Source organism: Lutra lutra, chromosome 14 (genome assembly GCF_902655055.1).
Source record: "Lutra lutra chromosome 14, mLutLut1.2, whole genome shotgun sequence".
Classification (NCBI taxonomy): Eukaryota; Metazoa; Chordata; class Mammalia; order Carnivora; family Mustelidae; genus Lutra; species Lutra lutra.
This window is the reverse complement of record NC_062291.1, coordinates 59798035-59820418: the sequence shown is the minus strand read 5'-3', so window position 1 is coordinate 59820418 and position 22384 is coordinate 59798035. Positions and strand designations below refer to the sequence as shown.

At 44.9% G+C, this 22384-nt stretch overlaps 1 protein-coding gene across 1 annotated transcript in view; it reads left to right on the top strand.

The window, feature by feature from the left end:
• The window catches only part of GOT1 (glutamic-oxaloacetic transaminase 1), a 32474-nt gene extending 10961 nt beyond the window's left edge, over positions 1 to 21513 (top strand). The window contains exons 3-9 of the mRNA XM_047702642.1: positions 6527 to 6650; positions 7113 to 7225; positions 7459 to 7563; positions 9289 to 9439; positions 9520 to 9685; positions 10370 to 10512; positions 20945 to 21513. Coding sequence (XP_047558598.1) covers positions 6527 to 6650; positions 7113 to 7225; positions 7459 to 7563; positions 9289 to 9439; positions 9520 to 9685; positions 10370 to 10512; positions 20945 to 21084 — 942 coding nt within the window. The 3' untranslated portion in view covers positions 21085 to 21513. The remainder of the gene's footprint in view (positions 1 to 6526; positions 6651 to 7112; positions 7226 to 7458; positions 7564 to 9288; positions 9440 to 9519; positions 9686 to 10369; positions 10513 to 20944) is intronic.
• Positions 21514 to 22384: the final 871 nt, after the last annotated feature.

Below are 22384 nucleotides of genomic sequence, written 5' to 3'. Positions count from 1 at the left end.
TTTATTTGACAGAGAGAGATCACAAGTAGGCAGAGAGGCAGACAGAGAGAGAGAGAGGAGAAAGCAGGCTCCCCGCCAAGCAGAGAGCCCGATGTGGGACTCGATCCCAGGACCCGGAGATCATGACCTGAGCTGAAGGCAGAGGCTTATTAACCCACTGAGCCACCCAGGAACCCCGCTCCCTGCCCATTCCCTCCCTGCCCATTCCCTCCCTGCCCTTTCAGATCCCAGTTCCCCTTTCCTCCCCCCAGTTCCCTTCCCTGCAAGGGCATAGTTTTAAAAGCTCCCCATGTGACTCCAAAGTGCAGCCAGGGTTGGGAACCGCAAACACAGAGGGAGGAAAAGGAGAGGTATTTTTTTGGAGTAGAGGGAATTTGGGGTCAGGAGGTAAGTGGGTCTAGGCAGAAGAGAGACCTACCTGATTGGAGCTAGGAGCATGTCCAGGCTGATTTTGGCACCTTGGACAGGGGAAACCACCTGAAGGTTTGAGCAGAGGAGTTAACCCAGTCAAAGTGTTCAAAGAAGATAAAGCTGGCAGCTGGGTAGGTGGGGATGGGCTTGGGATGTTACGAGAGCCCAGGTGGGTATTGTGCAGTGTAAGGCAGCTGCCCTTACTGCTCCTCTGGGCCAGTGTTGTAGCGAAGCCTTTGTGATGGAAGGGACCACATCTTGGAATCATCTGATTTATTTTCCACATGCTGTTACCCAGATACCTTGGTAAACAGGGGAGAAATGAGGGGCACACAGGCCCAGGGTTCTGTCAGGAGGCTGGGAGGTTCTGAGCAAAAGTCCTGGAACTCGGGTTGTGATTAGATAAGTAATTAATGAGTTTTGCTGAAGGAGGGGTTATGATTAGACAAGTAATGTGAGTTTCGCTGAAGGAGAGTCCTGATGAAGTTTGAGAGTGGAGGACTTAGGCAGCTAGGGTTATCTTGAGAGACACTGGGGATAGATTCGGTGGAACTCCATTGTTGACGAAGAAAGAAAGACAGTTTCTGTGTTGGGGACTTTCCTCTAAAACTGTATGTTTCTTACACACTTAGTAACCTTTCAACACTTCTTACAGCACTTACTAATCGTCTTGGACAGGTGCTTGTTCCTCTGCCCTGTGCTCCTGTTTTGGTCATTTACATGGCCTTCCCTCTTAGTTGGCTTCCTCCTATGTTGTGTATTTGATCAGAGAACAAATTTAGATGGCAGTCTGTAAATACTTGAAGGCTTTTTTGGGGGGGGGGGGTTGTGGGGGGATAGTTTAGGATGTTGTCTTGGCATCTGCATCATCCTAGGTCCTGGCTGGTTCTGAGCTCTGAGTTCTTCCTTTTGCTCGGATGTCCTCACCATTCCCAAGCTGCTGTCCTAGTCAGCCCACCATCCTCTCGTTAGGATTTTTGTGGTGGCCTCTTGCCTCTAGTCTCCTCCCCATTCTGTTGGATTCTGCACAGTGCAGGGGCACCTGGGTGGCTCAGTCAGTTAGGTGCCTGTCTCAGGTCATGACTCCAGGGTCCTGGGATGGAGTCCTGCATCAGGGTCCCTGCTCAGCGGGACATCTGCTTCTCCCTCTCTCCCTCTGCTCCTTTCCCCTGCTCGTGCTCGCTTGCTCTCTTTCTCCCCCTTTCTCTCAAATAAAAAAAATCTTAAAGGTTCTGCACAGTGCAACTAGGAGGATCTTTCATAGCAAAGAAAGCTGATAATCATGTCACCTGCTCCTTGCCTCACATATGCACACACGGTAGCTCCTCCATTATCTACAGGGCAAATCTAGACTTTGAGCTGGGTATGTGGTATAATTTGTAGCCAGCTTTCATCTTGTCCTCCATGACTCACAATCCCCTCCCCCCCACCCCAGGTTCCTGACATTCCAGGAAACTGTAAGTTGTGCAGGGCCTGGCCAAGGGTCACTTCCACGCTGAATCCTTAGCTCTCTCTGCCCAGGCCGAGTTATCACAGGACTTTGTTCACAGCTTAGGAATAACTGTACTTACTGTGCTCATTACCATGATGTATAATGTTATGTCTGTCTTCCACAAGACCATGACTTCTCTCAGGGCAGGGATGATGGCTTACTTACTTATCTCGTAAATCTTCAGCATTTAGCTCCTAGCCTGGCATATCAGAGATTCTCAGATGTTTGAATTCAGTCAGTCAGTCAATTAGCAGATGAGTGCTTACCACTAAGGGTAGGTTAGGCACTGTTCTAGAAGCTGGAGCACAGCAGTGACCAAAAGACCCAGAATCTTCTGCCCTTGCTTACAGTTTTGTGAGGAGAAGCCAACTGTAAATGTAATAGATAAGGTCATGATGGAGTAGATTAAACGAATATAAATGCTGTGAAAATAGAGTAGAAGAGGCATATCAGTAGAAGAGGCTGAGTGTGGGAGTTGGGGTAGATAGGGTTTTCACTAGGGTGGTCATGATGGAAATAGAAAAGACATTTCAGCCAGAAGTTTTTGTTTTAAAGATTTATTTATTTATTTGATTGATTTTAAAGATTGACTTATTATTGATTGATTTATTTGGAGGAGAGAACAAGCACAGGGGGGTGGGGCAGAGGGAAGAGGAGGTAGAGAGAGTCCCTGAGATCATGAGCTGAGCCAAAGGCAGAGGCTTAACCCACTGAGTGACCCAAGTGCCCCAGAGGCAGAGAGAGTCCTAAGTAGACTCTGTGCTGAGCGTGGAGCCCAATGTGGGGCTTGAGCTCATGACCCTGAGATCGTGATTGGATGCTTAACCGACTGTGCCACCGAGGTGTCCCTCAGCCAAAACTTGAAGGAGATGCAGTGTGGATGAATGAATAGACCAGAAAACAATCAGTAATCATGTCTTCCCTTAGATTTGTCGTCTCCAGATTTAACTTTACCAGGTTCATCAACCATTTTGAGGAGACCTGCCTCTTATTCCTTTCTATTTTCAGACCTTAGGATCCAGATCATATGTCATTTTTCACGTTGCGCGTTGTAGTATTTCAGCTGCGGAAATTCCTGAGTCACCATTGGCAGGAGGGCTTGTGGGCTGTGTGATGCCATCCCAGGTCCTCACTTTGACTGTCACCTCTGGGAGGCTTAGGGCTTTCGCTGTGGCTCATCCTTTCAATGCTTTGGCCATGTTAGCGCCCTGTGCCAGAGACCGTGTGAACTCCTAGGCGTGCCCAGGTTCATGCACCATGGTCTTGGCCATAAGCAGCTTCCGGTCTGCTCTCCTGCTCCTCACAGTGAAGTTCTCACATTGGCAAACTGTGGTCTTGGACAAGTGTTAATCGGGTCCAGCAGGGATATCTTCCCGGCCATGTAGCTAAAGCGGGAGTGTAGACTATCTCCTGGCATCATGCATACTGTGTGTTCCTGGATTTTTCTGGTTCTGGACACCCGCCCAGGGCTAGTTGCCTGGCTCCTTTGGAACTTTGCACTTGTTTCCTTCATCCCAAATGCAGGCCTTCTTTGGGCTGTAGAACAGTTTGCCAAAATTCAGGTCACAGAATGACCAGATTGATACATTACTGGTTCACCCCAAATGTTTCTCTTTTCATTGCTGATATAGTTTGTGTTTCACTGAAGCCATACTGTGTTCAGTATATTTTTAGGGAATGATAATTTCTTGAGAATTTGATGTCCAGGGTCATATACGTCATGAATGTTAAGGATTAGGTCAGTGTTACTGAAGTGGGTTTATTTCTTCTAAACATGTTTTCAATCTAGTCTGTTGACCTTCTGACTTCTTCTGGTCAATGACTTTGCATTTTGAAGTGGGAGAGAAAGGAAATAAAAGATTATACCTGGGAATGTTTACACTAATGTCCACATACACCTGTCACGTATCCATGATAACTGAAAAAACCAGGTTCAAGGGGAGCCTTGCTCATTTCTATAAAAATATCAACATTCCAGAATTGCTTAGGTGTTTGAAATGTGGAATCATGAATAAAGTTGACATTCAACTTAGCTGGTGACAAATCCATGAAAAATAAATGTGCATAAGGCTTAACATCACCTTGGTGTAGTGATTTGTATGAAGAATCCAGATAGGTGACATGTGGAGGCAAGACCTTGAAAGTAGGAGTGCTTGGGTGGCTCAGTTGAGCATCTGCCTTCAGCTCAGGTCATGATCTCGGGGTCCTGGGATCAAGCTCCATGTGGGGCTCCTGGCTCCGCGGGGAGTCTGCTTCTCCCTCTTCCTCTGCATGTGCGTTCTCTCTCTCTCTCTAATAAATAAATAAAATCTTAAAAAAAAAAAAAGATCTGGAAAGTAATGGGAGGGGCCTGGTGTTCAGTGGCTCTCCCGGAAGGAGAGGCGCACTGGTGTGCCTAGCCTGCGGGGCGCTGGCCATTCACAGCCAGTCCGCTGTCTTGGCTCATCTACAGTGCGCGACCGTGCACAGCTCCTCCTTCCCCTGCGTGTCTACTCGGCTTCTGTTTCACGCTGCAGCCGTGTTGCTTCACAGACGTCATACCTCTGAATACAAATAGAACGCAGGGGAGGAGTAACAAATGGTGGTAATTGGTAGCACCGCCTCGTTCCTGGCTTAATTTCTGCCAAAGATTCACTGTTCATCATGAAGCTGACTTACTCATCACGGCTGAATGAATTTCTCCTGTTATTTTCAAGAAGTTCCATTATCTCCTGTTTCACTGAGCGTCAAAATCAGGAATAGCTATACTTTCAATCTGTTACGAAGATCATTTGGGTTTTCTCTACCTAGTGGCCTGACACTTTTTTTTTTTTTCAAGTAGGCTCTATGCTCAGTGTGGTGCACAGTTCAGGGCTGGAATTCAACCACCCTGAGATCCAAGATCTGAGCTGAGATCAAGAGTCACATGCTTAACTGACTGAGCTGTCCAGATGCCCAGCATGACACATTCTATACTATATTTCTTAATAATGCACTCATGGGCTGACTGTCACTTGAGGAAGGGGGTATATATTTTAGTGTACTGTTGGATTCGTGCTGTTCATTAATGTTTGGAAAGTGAGTATCAGTATTCATGAATGAGCTCAGTCTCCCCTTTTTCCATTTTTTTCCCCTTTGTTATCTTTTAGCATCAGTGTTCTGTTTTTCTTCTTTGTCTAGGAAGGGTTTTTTTTAAGACGATTTTTATTGTGGAAAATTTCAAATATTTACAAAAGAAGGTAGTGCGGTGTAATGAACAAAACCCAGTTGAATCCGTCACCCAACTTCAACAGTGACACCCCTCCCACCCCGTGCCAAAGGCGAATTATTTTACAGCAAATCCCAGACAGCTAAATACAATTGAGAATAAAATTTGGCAGATCATGCGTGAATATATTCTCCTTAATTTTAAAAAATAACTTGTAGAGTAGGCCAGAGTGCCCTGACCCTATTCCCCCTTGTAGGTCCCTCCCTGAAGGTTGCCACTGTTGCTGGATTGGTGTGCCCTTCCTTTTATTTAGATAGACTTTCTCAGATGATCCTTTTCTTTCTTTCTCCTTAGTCCTGTAGACATACTGAACAGTATAGGCCATTTCTCTACTGAAAGAAGCCAAAGTCTACTGAGGATTGTGAGAGGGCAGACTCAGAGGTGTGTAGGCAGAGCAGCATAACCAGGGCGGGTGACTAGGACTGAAGCAAGATGCCTGCTGGATTCATTTCCTGCTTTTCTGCCGCTCCTAGCCTTTCCCAGACCGCTTCTCTGAATTGATTACCTTCTGTGTGAGTCGGGGGATTAGGACTTACTTTGGAGAGTTGTGTAAGAGTCAAATGAGAATGTGTGAAGGTCTGTGGGAAATGGGAACGCCTAGGAGTCTGTCATTGCCCATGTGAGGTCATTTTGAGATGATTGGAAGTTAAAGAAGGAAATCCTCACAGGTCACCTTTGTTAGGACATATTTCTCTGGATTAATGAGCCTGTTTTGTAGCAGTGAGTATTAAAGATTGAGGTCACTGGCAAACCAGAGAGAGTGTTTCACAGGCTCCTGCTGGAGGCATAAATTCTGATCTTGGGGATGGGTTTGCCTTTCAGGTGGGCACACACTGGAATTGGAATGTGGCCCGGGTGTGTCTTCAACCTGTGTTCATTTGGGAAGCTCTCCTCAGAGTTAGATTCCCAGACTTCCCAGGTTGAAGACCTCGACTTAGTGCTCAGGGGCTGCTTATTGAGCGAGGTGTTTCACTTCTCATCAGCTCAGTGTCCTTGTTTGTAAGCATGGACAAATCATAGCATCTCCGTGTGTAGTTGTGAGCTTTTCCATAAGAGAACGTTTAAAGGGCTTAGCTCGGGGGCACCTGGGTGGCTCAGTGGGTTAAGCTGCTGCCTTCAGCTCAGGTAATGATCTCAGAGTCCTGGGATCGAGCACCGAATCCGGGCTCTCTGCTCAGCAGGGAGCCTGCTTCCCCCTATCTCTCTGCCTACTTGTGATCTCTATCTGTCAAGTAAATAAATAAAATCTTTAAAAAATAAATAAAGGGCTTAGCACAGAGCGGGCACAAAGTCAATGCTCATTACCACAGTTTTCCTGATAATCTTCTGACTTCGCCACTAACCATCCATTGACCCCGCTGCTGCTTCTCTTTCAGGTTGGAGGTGTGCAGTCTCTGGGGGGGACAGGGGCACTCCGAATCGGAGCCGAGTTCTTAGCCCGATGGTACAATGGAACCAACAACAAGGACACACCTGTCTATGTGTCCTCACCAACCTGGGGTGAGTCCTTGAGCTACAGTGAGAGGAGAAACAGAGGAGTGGGGGGAATTACCCTCATGATTTTCACTGTTAATGCAGAAATGTAACCCAGCCCTGGATCAGCCGACATTTGGGAATGTCTGGAGCAGTGGGTTATGGCAATATGTGAGTGACCCGATGCTCTGGGCCAGGTTAGGAATCCTTGTTCTCAAGACTCATGTTTTAGTCCACGTTGAAACTTCCCTGAGAAGGCAGAAAGTGTGGAAACAGGAAGTCTCACCATGGTAGGCTGGAAGTTTAGCATAACTGACTGGTTGAACTTGTTCTTGGTGGTTGTAGTCATTCTTCTAAGTCTTCACCGCTCACCTCGTTTTGACCCAGTGAATGCTGAGCCTGTGAGGGCCCCAGCAGCTGACGTGCGTCCCTTCTAGTTAGGCCTCTGTGTTTGTCAGGTCATTTAACTTTTCACCCTTCTGCTTACAGAGAATCATAATGGTGTGTTTTCTGCTGCTGGATTTAAAGACATTCGGTCCTATCACTATTGGGATGCAGCAAAGAGAGGACTTGATCTCCAGGGTTTCCTGAATGATCTGGAGGTGGGCAATTAAGATGAAAAGTAAACAGAGCCCCATGGTGTCAGGAGGAGCAGGGAAAGGTCTTTGGATTAGTTGGTAAGGGAAAGTCTGAAACAGCCCTACTCAAACCAAAATGTTGGTTTCTGAGTTAGCACATGAGGAAGAAATACGCTGCCCCTTGCCCTGTGTGTCACTGACTCTGACCCCGGGTGTTCCTGCTAGCGTCAGAGCTGACGTAGCTTCCTTCCCCTCAGAGTGCCCCCGAGTTCTCCATCTTTGTCCTCCACGCCTGTGCTCACAACCCAACTGGGACTGACCCAACTCCGGAGCAGTGGAAGCAGATTGCGTCCGTCATGAAGGTAACTGCCCTTTCTGAGCATCTCTTGAGAAATTGTATTATTTTTTTATGTATTCAAAAGCAATACCTGTGTACAGAAGAGTTTGGAAAATGGAGAAAAGCCCATAGAAGAAAAGGATTAACTGAAAGCTATTTTACTATTTTGGTATATAGAATATTGTTTTTTTGTTTTCTTTTTAAATAGTTACATATGTAAATATATTTCTTCCACAAAGATGGCATCATTTTATCTGTACAGTTTTGTAACATACTTTGTCTTTCATTGGCATTCCTTCACATGTCATTTTAAGTTCTGTAGCACAGTTCCCATGCATGGCTGTGGCACATTAGTGATTGATTAAATCAGTCGATGGACATTGAGATCTCAGGTTTCTTGTTCTTCCGAACAATTATATATAAGACTCCCTTTTATTATTTCTTTGGGATAACTTTCCAGGTTGGGATTTCTAGCTCAAAATGCATGTATTCTTCTCTAACATGTTTAACGAATACTCATTGAGAAACTGTTATGTGCCAGGCACCAAGGGGGGTACAAAAGTGAGCACAGTGGAGATGGTCCCTGCGCTCAGAGAGCATCCAGCCTATCTGAGGAGACAGCCAAGTACTGTGGCTGTGTTGAAGGGGTCACGTGGAGGCACGTAGCACAGACTTCAGGAGTGTGTGCGTGTGTGCATGTATGTGCGTGTGTGTCCTAGGAATGCAGTAGTGGCAGAAGATGTCATGTTGAAACTTGAAGGATGAGGACAGGTGGGGTTGGCAGGAATGGAGTGTTCTTACAGAGGGAAGAGTGTGATCAATGCCCAAGGCAGAAGTCACGGCCCATTTAAGGTTTTGGAAGTAATTCTCAGTATAGCCTAGAGTTCTAAGGTGAGTGAGTGAGAGGTAAATTGGGGCCAGATCCTGTGCTGAGACATTGGACTTCATTTGGAGGGCATTAGGGAGCCACTGAAAAACTTTGATGCCATCAAAACTTTGTGGTCTTCAGGCTATGCAGCAGGGAGTGGATCAGAGGGAGGCAAGATTAGACAGGCCCAGAGAGCAGTGAGGAGGTTGTTGACACAATCCGGGTGGAAGCTGAGTGGGAGCTGAGTGCGGGCAGTGGCAGGGGTAGACCTGAAAGGAGTCTTGAGCTCCGGGGAAATGGGTTGATAGGAACTGGGATGTGGTTGGCTGTAGCTGGATGTGAGGGCTACCAGAGGAGGAGTGGAGGATGCACCCTGGCCCCTGGCTTGGACATTTGGGGGCGTAGAAGTGGTATCCACTCAAAACACGAGCCCAGTATGAGGGCAAGCTCAATTGTGGGGAGTTCCATGGAGAGGTCGGAGGGGATGAGAGTAGGGACTCTGAGGTCTCCTTTGTCTTGAGTGCCTGCTAGACTAGCCCCAAATCGTTGGGGAGTTCTGGAGAGACCCAGATGACCAAGCTTACCACACCAGGAATTCAGAGGGAAGACCCGGCCAACACAGGACACTACCTCCATGTCTCACTAATAAGTCCTGTTGTCAGAGCGGCATTGTGATGCCCTAGGACAATAATTGTTACATTTGTTGGTGTTAAGCTGAACAGAGAAACGGATGTAAAATGGTGGTTGAATGCAAAAAGGGAGAGCAAGGAGAAATGGGTAGTGTTAGGGATTCTGTGCGGGCACCAGCTGGGGAAGGAAGGCTGGTGTCTGAGGTTGGTTCCAGAAGGATCTCCTGCCCTGACTCGCTTTCCTTCCTCGCAGCGCCGGTTTCTTTTCCCCTTCTTTGACTCAGCCTATCAGGGCTTTGCATCTGGAGACCTAGAGAAAGATGCCTGGGCCGTTCGCTATTTCGTGTCTGAAGGATTTGAGCTCTTCTGCGCTCAGTCCTTCTCCAAGAACTTCGGGCTCTACAGTGAGTGCTCTCCTGAGTTTCAGCCTTGCCCCACTTCACCTGCCTTGGTGCCCCGAGCTGACTCTCCTCCCTCCCTTTAGATGAGCGAGTGGGCAATCTGACCGTGGTTGCAAAAGATCCTGATAGCATCCTGCGGGTCCTTTCCCAGATGGAGAAGATTGTGCGAATTACTTGGTCCAACCCCCCTGCTCAGGGCGCGCGGATTGTGGCCTGTACCCTCTCTAATCCTGAGCTCTTTAAGGAATGGTAAGGGGCGCAGAGCCCGATGGGTGAGGTTTGGGAATGGAGAACAGAACATTTAACTCTCTCCCTTTGATTTTGGCAGAGGCAGGATAATATCACTTTAAACTCTGAGTTTTAGGTATTTCTGTAAAATGAGGCTGGCACCTACTCGCACAGCTCAGGCCCAGAGGAGGAAGCCTTGAGGAATGGGGCATTTCCCCCTGCCCTCCCAGCACTATGCTTCCTCCCCTAACTGTTGGGAAACACAGGAAGGAATTCCTGATAGAACAGATGATCTAGCTGCAAATCAGTGCGACAGTCTGGGGACTCTTCATCCTTATTTGATTTGCATATATTTTGCCTCATTTTGAAACAGTAACTTTTATATAGTAACTAACTCTACAGTCTGCTACATTATCCCCGTCTGGGTCAGTGCTTAGGTGAATTCTGGGTTAAAACATGAGTGGTATTACTGCCAGTAGACCTAAGACAAGCACTAAATTCCATCAGAAGCTCACTTCTTCCTTCTGCCTGGTAAGTGTCTCTCTGGCCTGCCCGTTCACCCATCCGGGCACCTATATACTACCACGGGCAGGTTGTGATCTCATTTTCAGTGTATAGATTACATTACATTTCTTAAATCTACACGCTTCTGTGAGCCATCTGTCTGCCCTATCTGGATTGATACTTATATTGCTGTCCACTCAGGACAGGTAATGTGAAGACAATGGCTGACCGGATTCTGACCATGAGATCTGAACTCAGGGCACGCTTAGAAGCCCTCAAGACGCCTGGAACCTGGAACCACATCACTGAGCAAATCGGAATGTTCAGCTTCACTGGTTTGAACCGTAAGTGTCCCCCAACCACCTCGAATGCTCGCTCTTGGACACAGCCCTCTCTGTGATCTTGGGTTTGACTCCTTTAGCTCTCACCTCTTTGGTCAGCCATAAACTTGGGCCAGAACAAGTTCGGTTTTCTTAGTGAAAACCTGCTGACCCATAATGAGGATATTTTCATTTTTGTGGGCTGGGAAGTAACAGGATTTGTAGCCAGGAGCCTTGCTTCATGAAAGGTCTCTCGTAAATAAATGCTCGGGTGCCTTTTGGCTTCTCCTTAATCCTAAGTATAATTATTATACCTGCTTATTCAGGGACCTGATTTCTTAACAGGTCTTTCCTAGTCTCCAAGCATTGCCATGAAAGAAGAGGTTACAGAGTATCTATTTCATAAATACAAACTTAGATTGGTCGTTGGAATTGAGAGCCCATTGAAAGTCTATGTGTGATCTTGGTCAGCCATCAGTGGGGCTTATTAGCAATCCGTTGTCCTTCTGATGACAGGATTCATTCACTTAATAAGTAATTCCTGAGCACCTACTGGCCAAGCCACGGGTCACCTGGTGCCGATGTGGCCATTCGCCTGGGTGTGGAGCTTGTGTCCATGTGGTTCTAGGGACAGTTTGTGCCTGGCATGGGTAAGTCAGTGGAATATGAGAGGTGCTGGGTAGCACAGTAAACCAGGGTTGTCAGGGTGCTTGTGTGAAATGAGCTCAGAAAAAGCAGAAGGAAATACGAGAAAGGTGGCGGCAACTGCATATAACTAGACCCCTACGAATACTTTGGGGCAAAATGAGGCTTCCCAAAAAGTAAAGGGACGGCTCAGTTAGCCATAGGTGTCCTTGTGATTCTGGAATAGGGCATTAGTTCACTTAAATAAGTAAAATCATCCTTTATAATTTTTAGACTATTAAGTGTAATGGAAATGGTATTTAGGAGTAATATTCTCAAAGCTCACAAGGTGGGGATGTCTCCCTATAAAATATCCGTATTATCCACTCTCAGAGTAGGAAGTTAGTTTTATGATGAATTAAAAAAATGGTGAGGACAGACCTGTGCCTATAACACATAAGTGACATTTTTAGCACCTGGCACTAGTTACCCTTTTTAAAAACATGTTTTGTTTTGTTTGGTTTTTCCCTCCCAACATTTTATGAGGAAGAATTTAAAAATAGAACAGTTGCAGGGATTGTACCCACTATCTTGATTCTACCGTGCTCCTGCTGTGGTACTCCCTGATGACACTCTGTCCTTCAGAACAGGTTGGCAGCATGTCGTCCGTGTTCTGTTCTAACAGATCTGTGAAGCCCCTAAAATGATATTTGAAAAATTATGTATGTGTGTATTGGCCTTTTTCTAGGGAGAGAGTCCATAAATTTAGCTTCTGAACTGTGATGCTCCCCTTCCCTGATGAAAGAAGTTTCATTTTCATTAAAAAAAAAAAAAAAGACAGGGCTGGGACACCTGGCTGGCTCAGTGGTGGAGCATGCAATTCTGGGTCTCGAGGTTGTGAGTTTGAACCCCACACTGGGTGTAGAGATTATTTAACAATAAAAAAAATTTTTTTAAAGATTGTATTTATTTATTTGACAGACAAAGTGAGAGAGGGAACACAAGCAGGTGGAAGGGGAGAAGGAGAAGCAGGCTCCCTGCTGAGCAGGAGCCGGATGTGGGGCTCGATCCCAGGACCCTGGGATCATGACCTGAGCTGAAGGCAGATGCCTAAGGACTGAGCCACCCAGTGCCCCTTAACAATAAAATCTTAAAAACAAAGAAACAAAAAAACAAGGTTGGAGCCCTAGAACCACATCTGCCAGTGGGCGTCCAGCTTTACAAATAGTGGTGGCTCTGATGGTGTGTGACGTTGGTCCTTGTGTCCTTGCCTGACTAGTTCACACACCTCAGTGCTGTCCAGGGCGACTTCTGAAGATGACCTTGCTTTGGTAGCAGTGGGTACAGGGTCCAGATTTTACGTTTTCCATACAAAGGCAGCTTAGCTTCATGGCTAAGAGCTCAGACTTGGGAGTTACACTGCCTTCCTTGAAAGCCTGGCCCCACTGCTGACTAGCTGTCTGACCTTGAGAAGCTCTTCTAACTTCCCTCCGCATAACTGAATTAATATGAAGTGCTTAGAATACTGCCTGGCACATAGTGTTTACTCCTGATTTTTTTTTTTATTTAAAAATAAATTAGTTGCCCAACATACAGTACACCATTAGTTTCATATATGGTGTTCAGTAGTTCATCAGTTGCGTATAATCCAGTGCTTATCACATCATGTGCCCTCCTTAGTGCCCATCACCCAGTTACCCCGTTCTCCTCAACTTCCCCTCCAGCAACCCTCAGTTTGTTTCCCATAGTTAAGAGTCTCTTCATGGTTTGTGTTCCTCTGATGACTTCCCATTCAGTTTTCCCTCCCTTCCCCTATGATTCTCTGTACTGTTCCTTACATTCCACAAAGGAATGAAACCATACAATTGTCTTTCTCTGATTGACTTATTCACTCAACATAATACCATCCATGTCAAGGTAAATGGTAAGTATTCATCCCTTCTGATGGCTGATTAATACTCCATTGTATCTATAAACCACATCTTCTTTAGCTAGTCGTCTGTCCATGGACATCTTGGCTCTTTTTGTAGTTTGGCTATTGTGGACATTGCTGCTATCAACACTGTGGTGTGGGTGCCCCTTCAGATCACTACATTTGTATTTTTGGGATAAATGCCTAGTAGTGCAATTGTTGGGTGGGTAGCTCTGTTTTTAACTTCTTGGCAAACCTCCGTCTGTTTGTTTCAGAGTGTGACTGTACCAGCATTCCCACTAACAGTGTGACTGTACCAGCATTCCCACTAACAGTGTAGAAGGTTCCATTCTTGTTTCCTGTCTTGTTAATTTTAGCCATTCCAACTGATCGGGGGTGGTATCTCACTGTGGTTTTGATGTGTAAATTCCCTGATGTTGAGTGATGTTGATCATTTTTTCATGTGTGTGTTGGCCTCTTGGATGTTTTCTTTGGAGAAATGTATGTTCCTGTCTTCTGCCCATTTCTTGATAGGATTATTTGTTCTTTGGGTGTTGAGTTTGGTAAGTTCTTTGTAGATTTTGGATACTAGCTCTTTATCTGATACGTCATTTGCAAATAGCTTCCCCTATTCTTTGGGTTATCTTTTGGTTATTTCGTTTGTTGTACAAAAGCTTTTTATCTTGATGAAGTCCCAGTAGTACATTTTTGCCTTTGTTTCCCTTGCTTTTGGAGACCTGACTAGCAAGAAGTTGCTGTGGCCGAGGTTGAAGAGGTTGCTGCCTGTGTTTTCCTCCAGGATTTTGATGGATTCCTTTTTCACATACAGGTCTTTCATCCATTTTAATTCTATTTTTGTGTGTGGTATAAGGAAATGGTTCCATTTCATTCTTCTGCATGGGGCTGTCCAATTTTCCCAACACTATTTGTTGAAGAGGCTATATTTTCCACTGGACATTGTTTCCTGCTTTGTTGAAAATTAGTTGACCATAGAGTTGGGGGTCCATTTCTGGGCTCTCTATTCTGTTCCATTGATCTGTGTGTCTGTTTTTGTTTGATGATGACAGCTTTGTAATAGAGCTTGAAGTCTGGCATTTTGATGCCACCAGCTTTGTTTTTTTTTTTTTTTTCCCAACATTCCTTTGGCTATTTGGGGTCTTTTCTGGTTCCATACAAATTTTAGGATTGTTTGTTCCAGCTCCGTGAAGAGTGTCGATGGTATTTTGATAGGGGTGCATTGAACATGTAGATTGGGTAGCGTAGACATTTTAACAATATTTATCCTTCTAATCTGTGATCATGGAATGTTTTTCCATTTCTTTGTGTCTTCCTTAGTTTCTTTCATAAGTGTTCTGCAGTTTTTAGAATACAGATCTTTTACTTTTGGTTAGGTTTATTCCTAGGTCTCTGATGGTTTTTGGTGCAGTTGTTAATGGGATCGATTCCTTAATTTCTCTTCTTCTGTCTCACTGGTAGTGTATAGCAATGCAACTGACTTTTGTGCATTGATTTTATATCCTGCCACTTCACTGAACACCTGTATGAGTTCTAGCAATTTTGGGGTGGAGTCTTTTGGGTTTTCTACATAAAGTATGGCATCTGCAAAGAGTGAGAGTTTGACTTATTCTTTGCCATTTTGAATGCCTTTTATTTCTTTTTGTTGTCTGATTGCTGAGACTAGGACTTCTAGTAGTATGTTGAATTACAGTGGTAAGAGTGGGCATCCCTGTCGTGTTCCTGACTTTAGGGAGAAAGCTCTCAGTTTTTCCCCATTGAGAATGATATTCACCCTGGGCTTTTTGTATATCACTTTTATGATACTGAGGTATGTTCCCTCTATACCTAAACTGTGGAGAGTTTTAATCAAGAATGTTCCCTCTATGCCTAAACTGTGGAGAGTTTTAATCAAGAAAGTATTTTGTCAAATGCTTTTTGTCAAATTCTTTTTCTCCATCTATTGAGAGAATCAAAGGTTCTTGTCCTTTCTTTTATTAATATGCTGTATCACATTGATTGATTTGCAAATGTTGAACCATCCTTGCAGCCCAGGAATAAATCTCACTTGCTTGTGGTGAGTAATCCTTTTAATGTACAGTTGGATCCTACTGGCAAGTATCTTGGTGAGAATTTTGGCATCCATATTCATCAGAGATATTGGTCTGTAATTCTCCTTTTTGTTGGGCACCTTTGTTTGGTTTCAAGGTAATGCTGGGCTCATAGAATGATTTGGAAGTTTGCCTTCCCTTTCCATTTTCTGAAACAGCTCCAGAAGAATAGGTATTAGTTCTTTAAATGTTTGGTAGGGGGGGGTGTCTGGGTGGCTCAGTTGTTAAGCATCTGCTTTTGGCTCAGGTCATGGTCCCAGGGTCCTGGGATCAAGCCCCACATTGGGCTTCCTGCTCTGTGAGAGGTCTGCTTCTCCCTCTCCCACTCCTCCTGCTTGTGTTTTCTCTCTCTCTCGCTGTGTCTCTCTCTGTTAAATAAATAAATAAAATCTTGAATGAAAGAATGAATGAATGAATGACCTGGGGAAGCTGTGTGGGCCTGGACTCATTTGTTGGGAGATTTTTGATTACTGCTTCAATTGCCTTGCTGGTTATGGGTCTGTTCAGTTTTTCTGTTTCTTCAGTTTTGGTAGTTTATATGTTTCCAGGAAAGCATCTATTTCTTCCATATTGCCTAATTTGTTGGCAGATAGTTGCTCCTAATATGTTGTTAACATTGTTGGTATTCCCTTCATGTTGGTCGTGATCTCTCCTCTTTCAGTCATGATTTTATTAATGGGTTCTCTCTCTCTCTCTCTCTCCTTTTTTGATACTCTGGATAGGGGTTTATTGGTCTTACTAATTCTTTCAGAGAACCGGCTTCTAGATTCATTGATCTGTTCTGCTCTTCTTCTGGTTTCTGTTTCATTGATTTCTGCTGTAATCTGTATTATATAAGCTTTATTTGCTGTCCTTTCTCCAGCTCCTTTAGGTGTATGGTTAGCTTGTGTATTTGAGATTTTTTTTTTTTGGAGAAAGGCTTGGATGGCTATATACTCCTTCTTAGAACCGCCTTTGCTATATCTCAAAGGTTTTGAAAGGTTGTGTTTCATTTTCATTTGTTTCCATGAGTTTTTAAGATTCTTCAATTTCCTAGTTAACCCCTTCATTCTTTAGTCAGATGCCCTTTAATCCCAAATGTTTGAATTCCTTCCAATTTGCCTCTTGTGATGGATTTCAAGTTTTAATGCACTGTGGTCTGAAAATATGCAGGGAACAATCCCAGTCTTTAAGTACTGGTTGAGACCTGATTTGTGACCCAGTATGTGAACTATCCTGGAGAATGTTCCATATATACTCAGGAAGAATGTGTATTCTTTTGCTTTAAGATGGAATGCTCTGTATATATGTATGAAGTCCATCCTGTTCAGTGGGTACTCAAAGCCATTGTTTCCTTATTGATCTGTTCAGATGACCTGTCCATTGCTGTGAGTGAGGTGTTGAAGTCCCCTACTATTACTGTATTATTAGCAGTGTGTTTCTTTAATTTAGTTATTAATTGGTTTATATAATTGGCTGTTCCCAAGTTAGGAGCATAAATACTTATAATTGTTAGATCTTCTTGTTGGATAGACTTTTAAAGTGATATAATGTCCCTCTTTATCCCTTACTTACAGTCTTTGGTTTAAAATCTAATTTAGGTCTGATATGAAAATTGCTACCAGCTTTCTTTTGCTGTCCATTGGCATTATAAATGGTTCTCCGCCCCCTCATTTTCAATCTGGAGGTGTCTTTGGGCCTAAAATGAATCTGTTGTAGATAGCATATGGATGGGTCTTGATTTTTCATCCAATCTGGTATCCTCTGTCTTTTGATTGGAGCATTAGCCCATTTACATTCAGACTAACCGTCAACAGATATGAATTTAGTTCCATTGTATTAGCTGTAAAGTCCCTGTTCTATACATTGTCTCTGTTTCTTTCTGGTCTGTGTTACTTTGGGGCTCTCTACAGGATCCCCTTTAATATTTCTTGTAAGGCTGGTTTAGTGATCACAGATTCTTTTGTCTGTTTGTCCTGGAAGCTCTTTAACTCCATCCATTCTGAGTAACAGCTTTGCTGGATAAAGTGTTCTTGGCTGCATGTTTTTCCCACTTAGCACGTTAAATACATCATGCCAGTCCTTTCTGGCCTGCCAGGTCTCTGTGGACAGGTCTGCTGCCAGTCTAATGTTTCTACCATTGTAGGTTAATGAGCTCTTTCCTCAAGCTGCTTTCAGGATTTTCTGTTTATCTCTGAAATTTGCAAGTTTCACTATTCTTTATTGGGGTGTTGATCTGTTTTCATTGATTTTGCGAGCATTCTCTCTACCTCTCAGACTTGAATGTTTCCTTCCCCACCTTAGGGTTGTTCTCAGCTATGATTTGCTCAAATACACCTTGTGTCCATCTCTCTCTCTTCTTCCTCTGCCCCAATAATTCTAATATTATTTGCTGATTTCTCAAAACCTCCTCTCATAGTCTGTTAGTTGTTTTTCTCTCTTTTCCTCCATTTCTTGCCTTTCTGTCATCTTGTCCTCTAGGTCATTGACTCTCTTCTGCCTCATTTATCCTAGCTGTTAAGAGATTTCAATTTAGACTGCATCTCAGAGCATTTTAAATTTCAGCCTAATTAGATTGTGTTTCTACACGAAGAGATTCTCTAGTGTCTTTTATTCTTTTTTCAAGCCCAGCTAGTAATTTTATGTTCGTTATCCTGAATTCCAGCTCTGATACTTTACTTACGTCTATACCAATTAGATCTGTGGCAGAGTGTATTACCTCTGGTTTTTTTCTTTGTTGTGAATTCCTCCTTCTAGTCATTTTGCCCAGAGAAGAATGGATGAATGACAGAAAAAATTAAAAATATCAACCATGACCCAAACAAAATACACATTAGACAAATCCAAAGAGTCAGAAACCAAAATGAAAAGAAAAATAAAAAAGGGTGGGGGGAGGGGAGAGAATATAATCTCCCAGGTGGAAAAACAGGGTAATCCACTTGGTCCTGGGTGTATTTTGGTCTGTTTGTTAGAAGACACTAAAATCCCAAAATTCTAAAGAAAACAAAACATACAATAAAATTGAATACAGTGAAAGGACGCCAAAAATGAGGAGTATGTATTTATAATATGCAAGTGGAAAAATGAATGTTACAAAAAATGATTTAAAAGTAAAGAGTTGATAAAATAATAAAACTAGTCAAAAAGGAAAAGAGAAAAAAGGCAAATTCTAAACTGAAAGATAGAAGAATCATGAGAAGAAACCTTGAATTCTACATACTGTTTTCTCCTAGTTCTGGTTTTGCCTTTTTGTGTTCCTGGTAAACTTGGTATTAGCCTGATAATTCCAGCTGCTCTCCTGGGGGCGGGGCCTGCTGTGCTAATTCTCAGGTGTCTGTCTGGGCCAAGTTACACCGCCCCTTGGCAGGGGGCCAGGCCCAAGATAATCTGCTTCAGGTTCTGCTATGTGGCTTCTGTTCTCTAAAGCCTTTCCTGTCACTTCAGAGGATGAAAATAAAAATGGCCAAGCCCCAATCTCCAGTCTCCAGCCCCAGAGCTGAAAGAGTGTGGCCCTCTCTCTTCAGTAAACTCGCAGGGAAATGCCGCCTTTACTTTTGTGTCCACCAGACTCTGCAGACACATGGTGCGCACAGCTGCACTGATCCTCCTGGGGGAGGTAGGAGGGTGGCCGGGTCCTGCTGCTTGTAGGGCCCCCAGATACAGAGCAGTCACCCCATCGCATTGGTTCCTGGTTTATGGCAAACTGAGCTGACCACCCACTTCTGGGCTCACTGGCCATAGTTGGTTTCCCAAGCATTTGAATGGCTCAGGCACCCCTTCTTTCTGTGACCCCCAGGGATCCTGAGACTATACTGTCTCACCTCGGATTCTGCCCCTCTTGGTTACCTGAGCATCTTTCAGGCAGGGATGTCTCTCACTGGAGCAGATTTCTAAAAGTTCTGATTTTGGACTCCGGGGCTCTATCACTTCCCAGTAGCTGGCTTTTGGAGGCTCCCTCCCTTGCTGTGTATCTTCCGATAAATGCCTTCTGATTCACTTTACACCTCCCACCTTTGCAAAAAGTGGTCACCTTTCTATTTGTAGAATTCAGCAGTTCTTTTCTTACATCTCAGGTTGAATTCATAGGTGTTCAGAATGATCTAGCTAAATTCAAGGGACCAGATGAAATGAGGACTGTTACTCTTTGACCATCTTGGTTCTCTCTGCTCCTCTGATGACTAGGATTTTATTACCATATGAGTTTGGGCTGCTGTAACAAAATACTATGGGCTGGGTGGCTTCAACAACAGACATTTCTTTTTCTTTCTTTTTTTTAATTAAAAAAAATTTTTTTTAAAGATTTTTTTTTTTTTTAATTTGACAGAGAGAGATCACAAGCAGGCAGAGAGGCAGGCAGAGAGAGAGGAGGAAGCAGGCTCCCCGCCGAGCAGAAAGCCCGACGCGGGGCTCGATCCCAGGACCCTGAGACCATGACCCGAGCCAAAGGCAGCGGCCCAACCCACTGAGCCACCCAGGCGCCCTTAATTTAAAATTTTTAAAGATATTATCTATTTATTTGACAGAGAGAGAGAGAGATCACAAGTAGGCAGTGAGGCAGGCAGAGGGGGAGAGGGAAGCAGGCCCTCTGCTGAGCAGAGACCTCGATGCGTGGCTCATCCCATCATGATCCCCTGGGATCAAGCCAAAGGCAGAGGCTTAACCCACTGAGCCACCCAGGCACCCCAACAAAAGGCATTTCTTTCTCAGGGGTCTAGAGGCCAGGCAGTCTGAGATGGGGGTCCGGCATGGTCAGTTCTGGTGGGGGCTCTCTTCTGGTTTCCAGTTGGCTGCCTTCTTGCTGTGTCCTCCCATGCTGGGGGTAAGGGAAAGGGAGAGAGCACATGCACAACACACACCAGCTCTCTAGTCTCTTATAAGGGCCCTCCTGCCAACACAGGGGCTCTACTCTCCAGGTTTCACCCAGACCTCATTACCTGCCAGAGGCCCCAGCTCCTGATGCCATCACATTAGAGGTTAGGGTTTCAATGCAGAGTTTTGAAGGGACACAAACATCTAGTCCATGACAATTGCCCATTCCTTCAAATCAGTGGTGCTGATTAAGGGTGCTAATTACTTAGGCAAAAATCAGATAAAATTGTCTCATAGCTTTGCAGTAAACCAAAAATCTCTAGAGATTGTGGCATAAGGGAAGAATAGGCAGCCCCTTCCTGTTTCCTGCATTTCCTGCATCAGCATTTCTGCAGACACGTGGGATAGCCCTCCTGCTATCTCACTGTGAGTGAGGGACCTGAGAAGTGTCAGGGGCCTTGGCAGTGTCTCAGCCTGCAGGTTCATGGCACCTAGCGCTTACCCACTACCTCTAGCGTGGGGCCTCGGACAATGTGCTGTGACACGCAGACGTCGAAGAGAGTTTGCTGCTCCGTTTCTGGGGAGAAGCAAGCCTCCTTCCCTCCAGGGGTTAAGGAAGAGCTGAAAGAAGCCCTTCACACCAGTTTTTCATATCAGTGGAATGTTCTTAAGTCTGAGGGTTGTTTCAGAAGATGTCTTGGGGGGCGCCTGGGTGGCTCAGCGGGTTAAGCCTCTGCCTTTGGCTCAGGTCATGATCTCAGGGTCCTGGGATCGAGCCCCGCATTGGGCTCTCTGCTCAGCAGTGAGCCTGCTTCCTCCTCTCTCTGCCTGCCTCTCTGCCTACTTGTGATCTCTCTCTCTCTCTCTGTCAAATAAATAAAATCTTTAAAAAAAAAAAAGTTCCTTTTATTTTGCTTCTTTGTGTTGGGGGAAAGAAGGAAAACAGCGAATGTCATGGAATCTCCGAACCCCTATTGCTGAGAGGATGCTGCCTCCTCTAAATCCTATTTCTTCTGGTTTTCAACAGCCGAGCAGGTGGAATATCTAGTCAACGAAAAGCACATCTACCTGCTGCCAAGTGGTCGGATCAACATGTGTGGCTTAACCACGAAAAATCTAGATTATGTGGCTACCTCCATCCATGAAGCGGTCACCAAAATCCAGTGAAGAAGCCGCACCCAAACCAGCACCACCAAAGCGGCCCTCTGTCCCGTGCGTTCCCTGCCTGCGCCAGCCTCGCTCTGTGTGTTGTGGATAAGACTCGGGAGGACTGGAACCGGCTCTGGTGAGGTGGCCTCTGGTCAAGGCGGCCCCGCACAGGGCAACATCCCTTGTCAAGGAACGGGGGCCTGGGGTCAGAGCCTCTTGGGAGGCCAGAGCAAATCAGGTTTTTATTTAAGAAGAATAAAAAGGTACTTTGATCATGAGATGTAGTTATATTGCTCCCTTACTAGAAGCCACAATGTTGCCGCTGTTGCTCCTGTGCTTCTGTGTATTGCTTGACTCTGCACAAAATCCTGCCCCAAAGATTAAGTTGTCTGAAGAGCCAGCTGTGATTCTGAGTGTTGGCTGTGTCATTAAAACTTGTCATCTCCACCCAGAGTGTCCGTCTCCTGCTCTTTCTCTGTGGCTGTGTCCCTAACCTTAAGCTTTAGTTCTCTGGGGTGAGTAAGGTAAGAGATAGCTTTACATTTCTCTCTCTCTCTCTCACACACACACACACACTGAAGCAGAAGTTTTACACAACAGTATTTACCCTTGCTGTGAGCAGTGTGTTCTGATAGTTTGTCCTGTTGGGTTCTGTTTCACTGAAGAAATGAAAGTTGAATTGAGACCCATGGAATTGATTTTGTGATCCACTCATGGGATGCAAGCCATAGTCTAAAAAGAATGCTCTAGAGGAATTTGCTAGTTGCTTAAAAAGCTAGGAGGTGACAGTACCTTCAAGGGGCAAAAGAAGTCTGAGACCGTAAAGCGGGGTGGAGCCTTCCGCAGCGTAGACCTGCCCCACAAAGTCTTGGTTCTTAGTATTTTATTTCTCTTGTTAGGGAGAATTTAATTTTTCTCTTGGGGGAAGACTTTGGTGGAAAAAAAAAATGGTTAAAAGCACTTCTTTAAACCAAAATGTCCCTACCAAAGTGCTAAAATACTTTTTTGTGTTTAAAAAAAAAAAAAGCCCCACTCAAGGGTAATTGGGTCCTCCTTCTATCCTGACACATAGGCTGGTGTTCCCCCTTCGTGTTCTAGTCCCCTCTGTGCTCATGTGAAAAAGCGTTTTGTGTTGGGTTTGGGGAGAGCTGGGCTTCGGGAGTTGTCCGGATTTCTTCACCACAGTTGGTCTTCGTGGGGCCTCTCATACAGGTGCGCGCCGTGCACTCTGAGGCAAGACTGTCCCTTACATGGTCCGTCTCCTCAGACGGAGGGGTGCTCCCACCACCAGACTCTGCCACTTGCCATGTGACCTTGA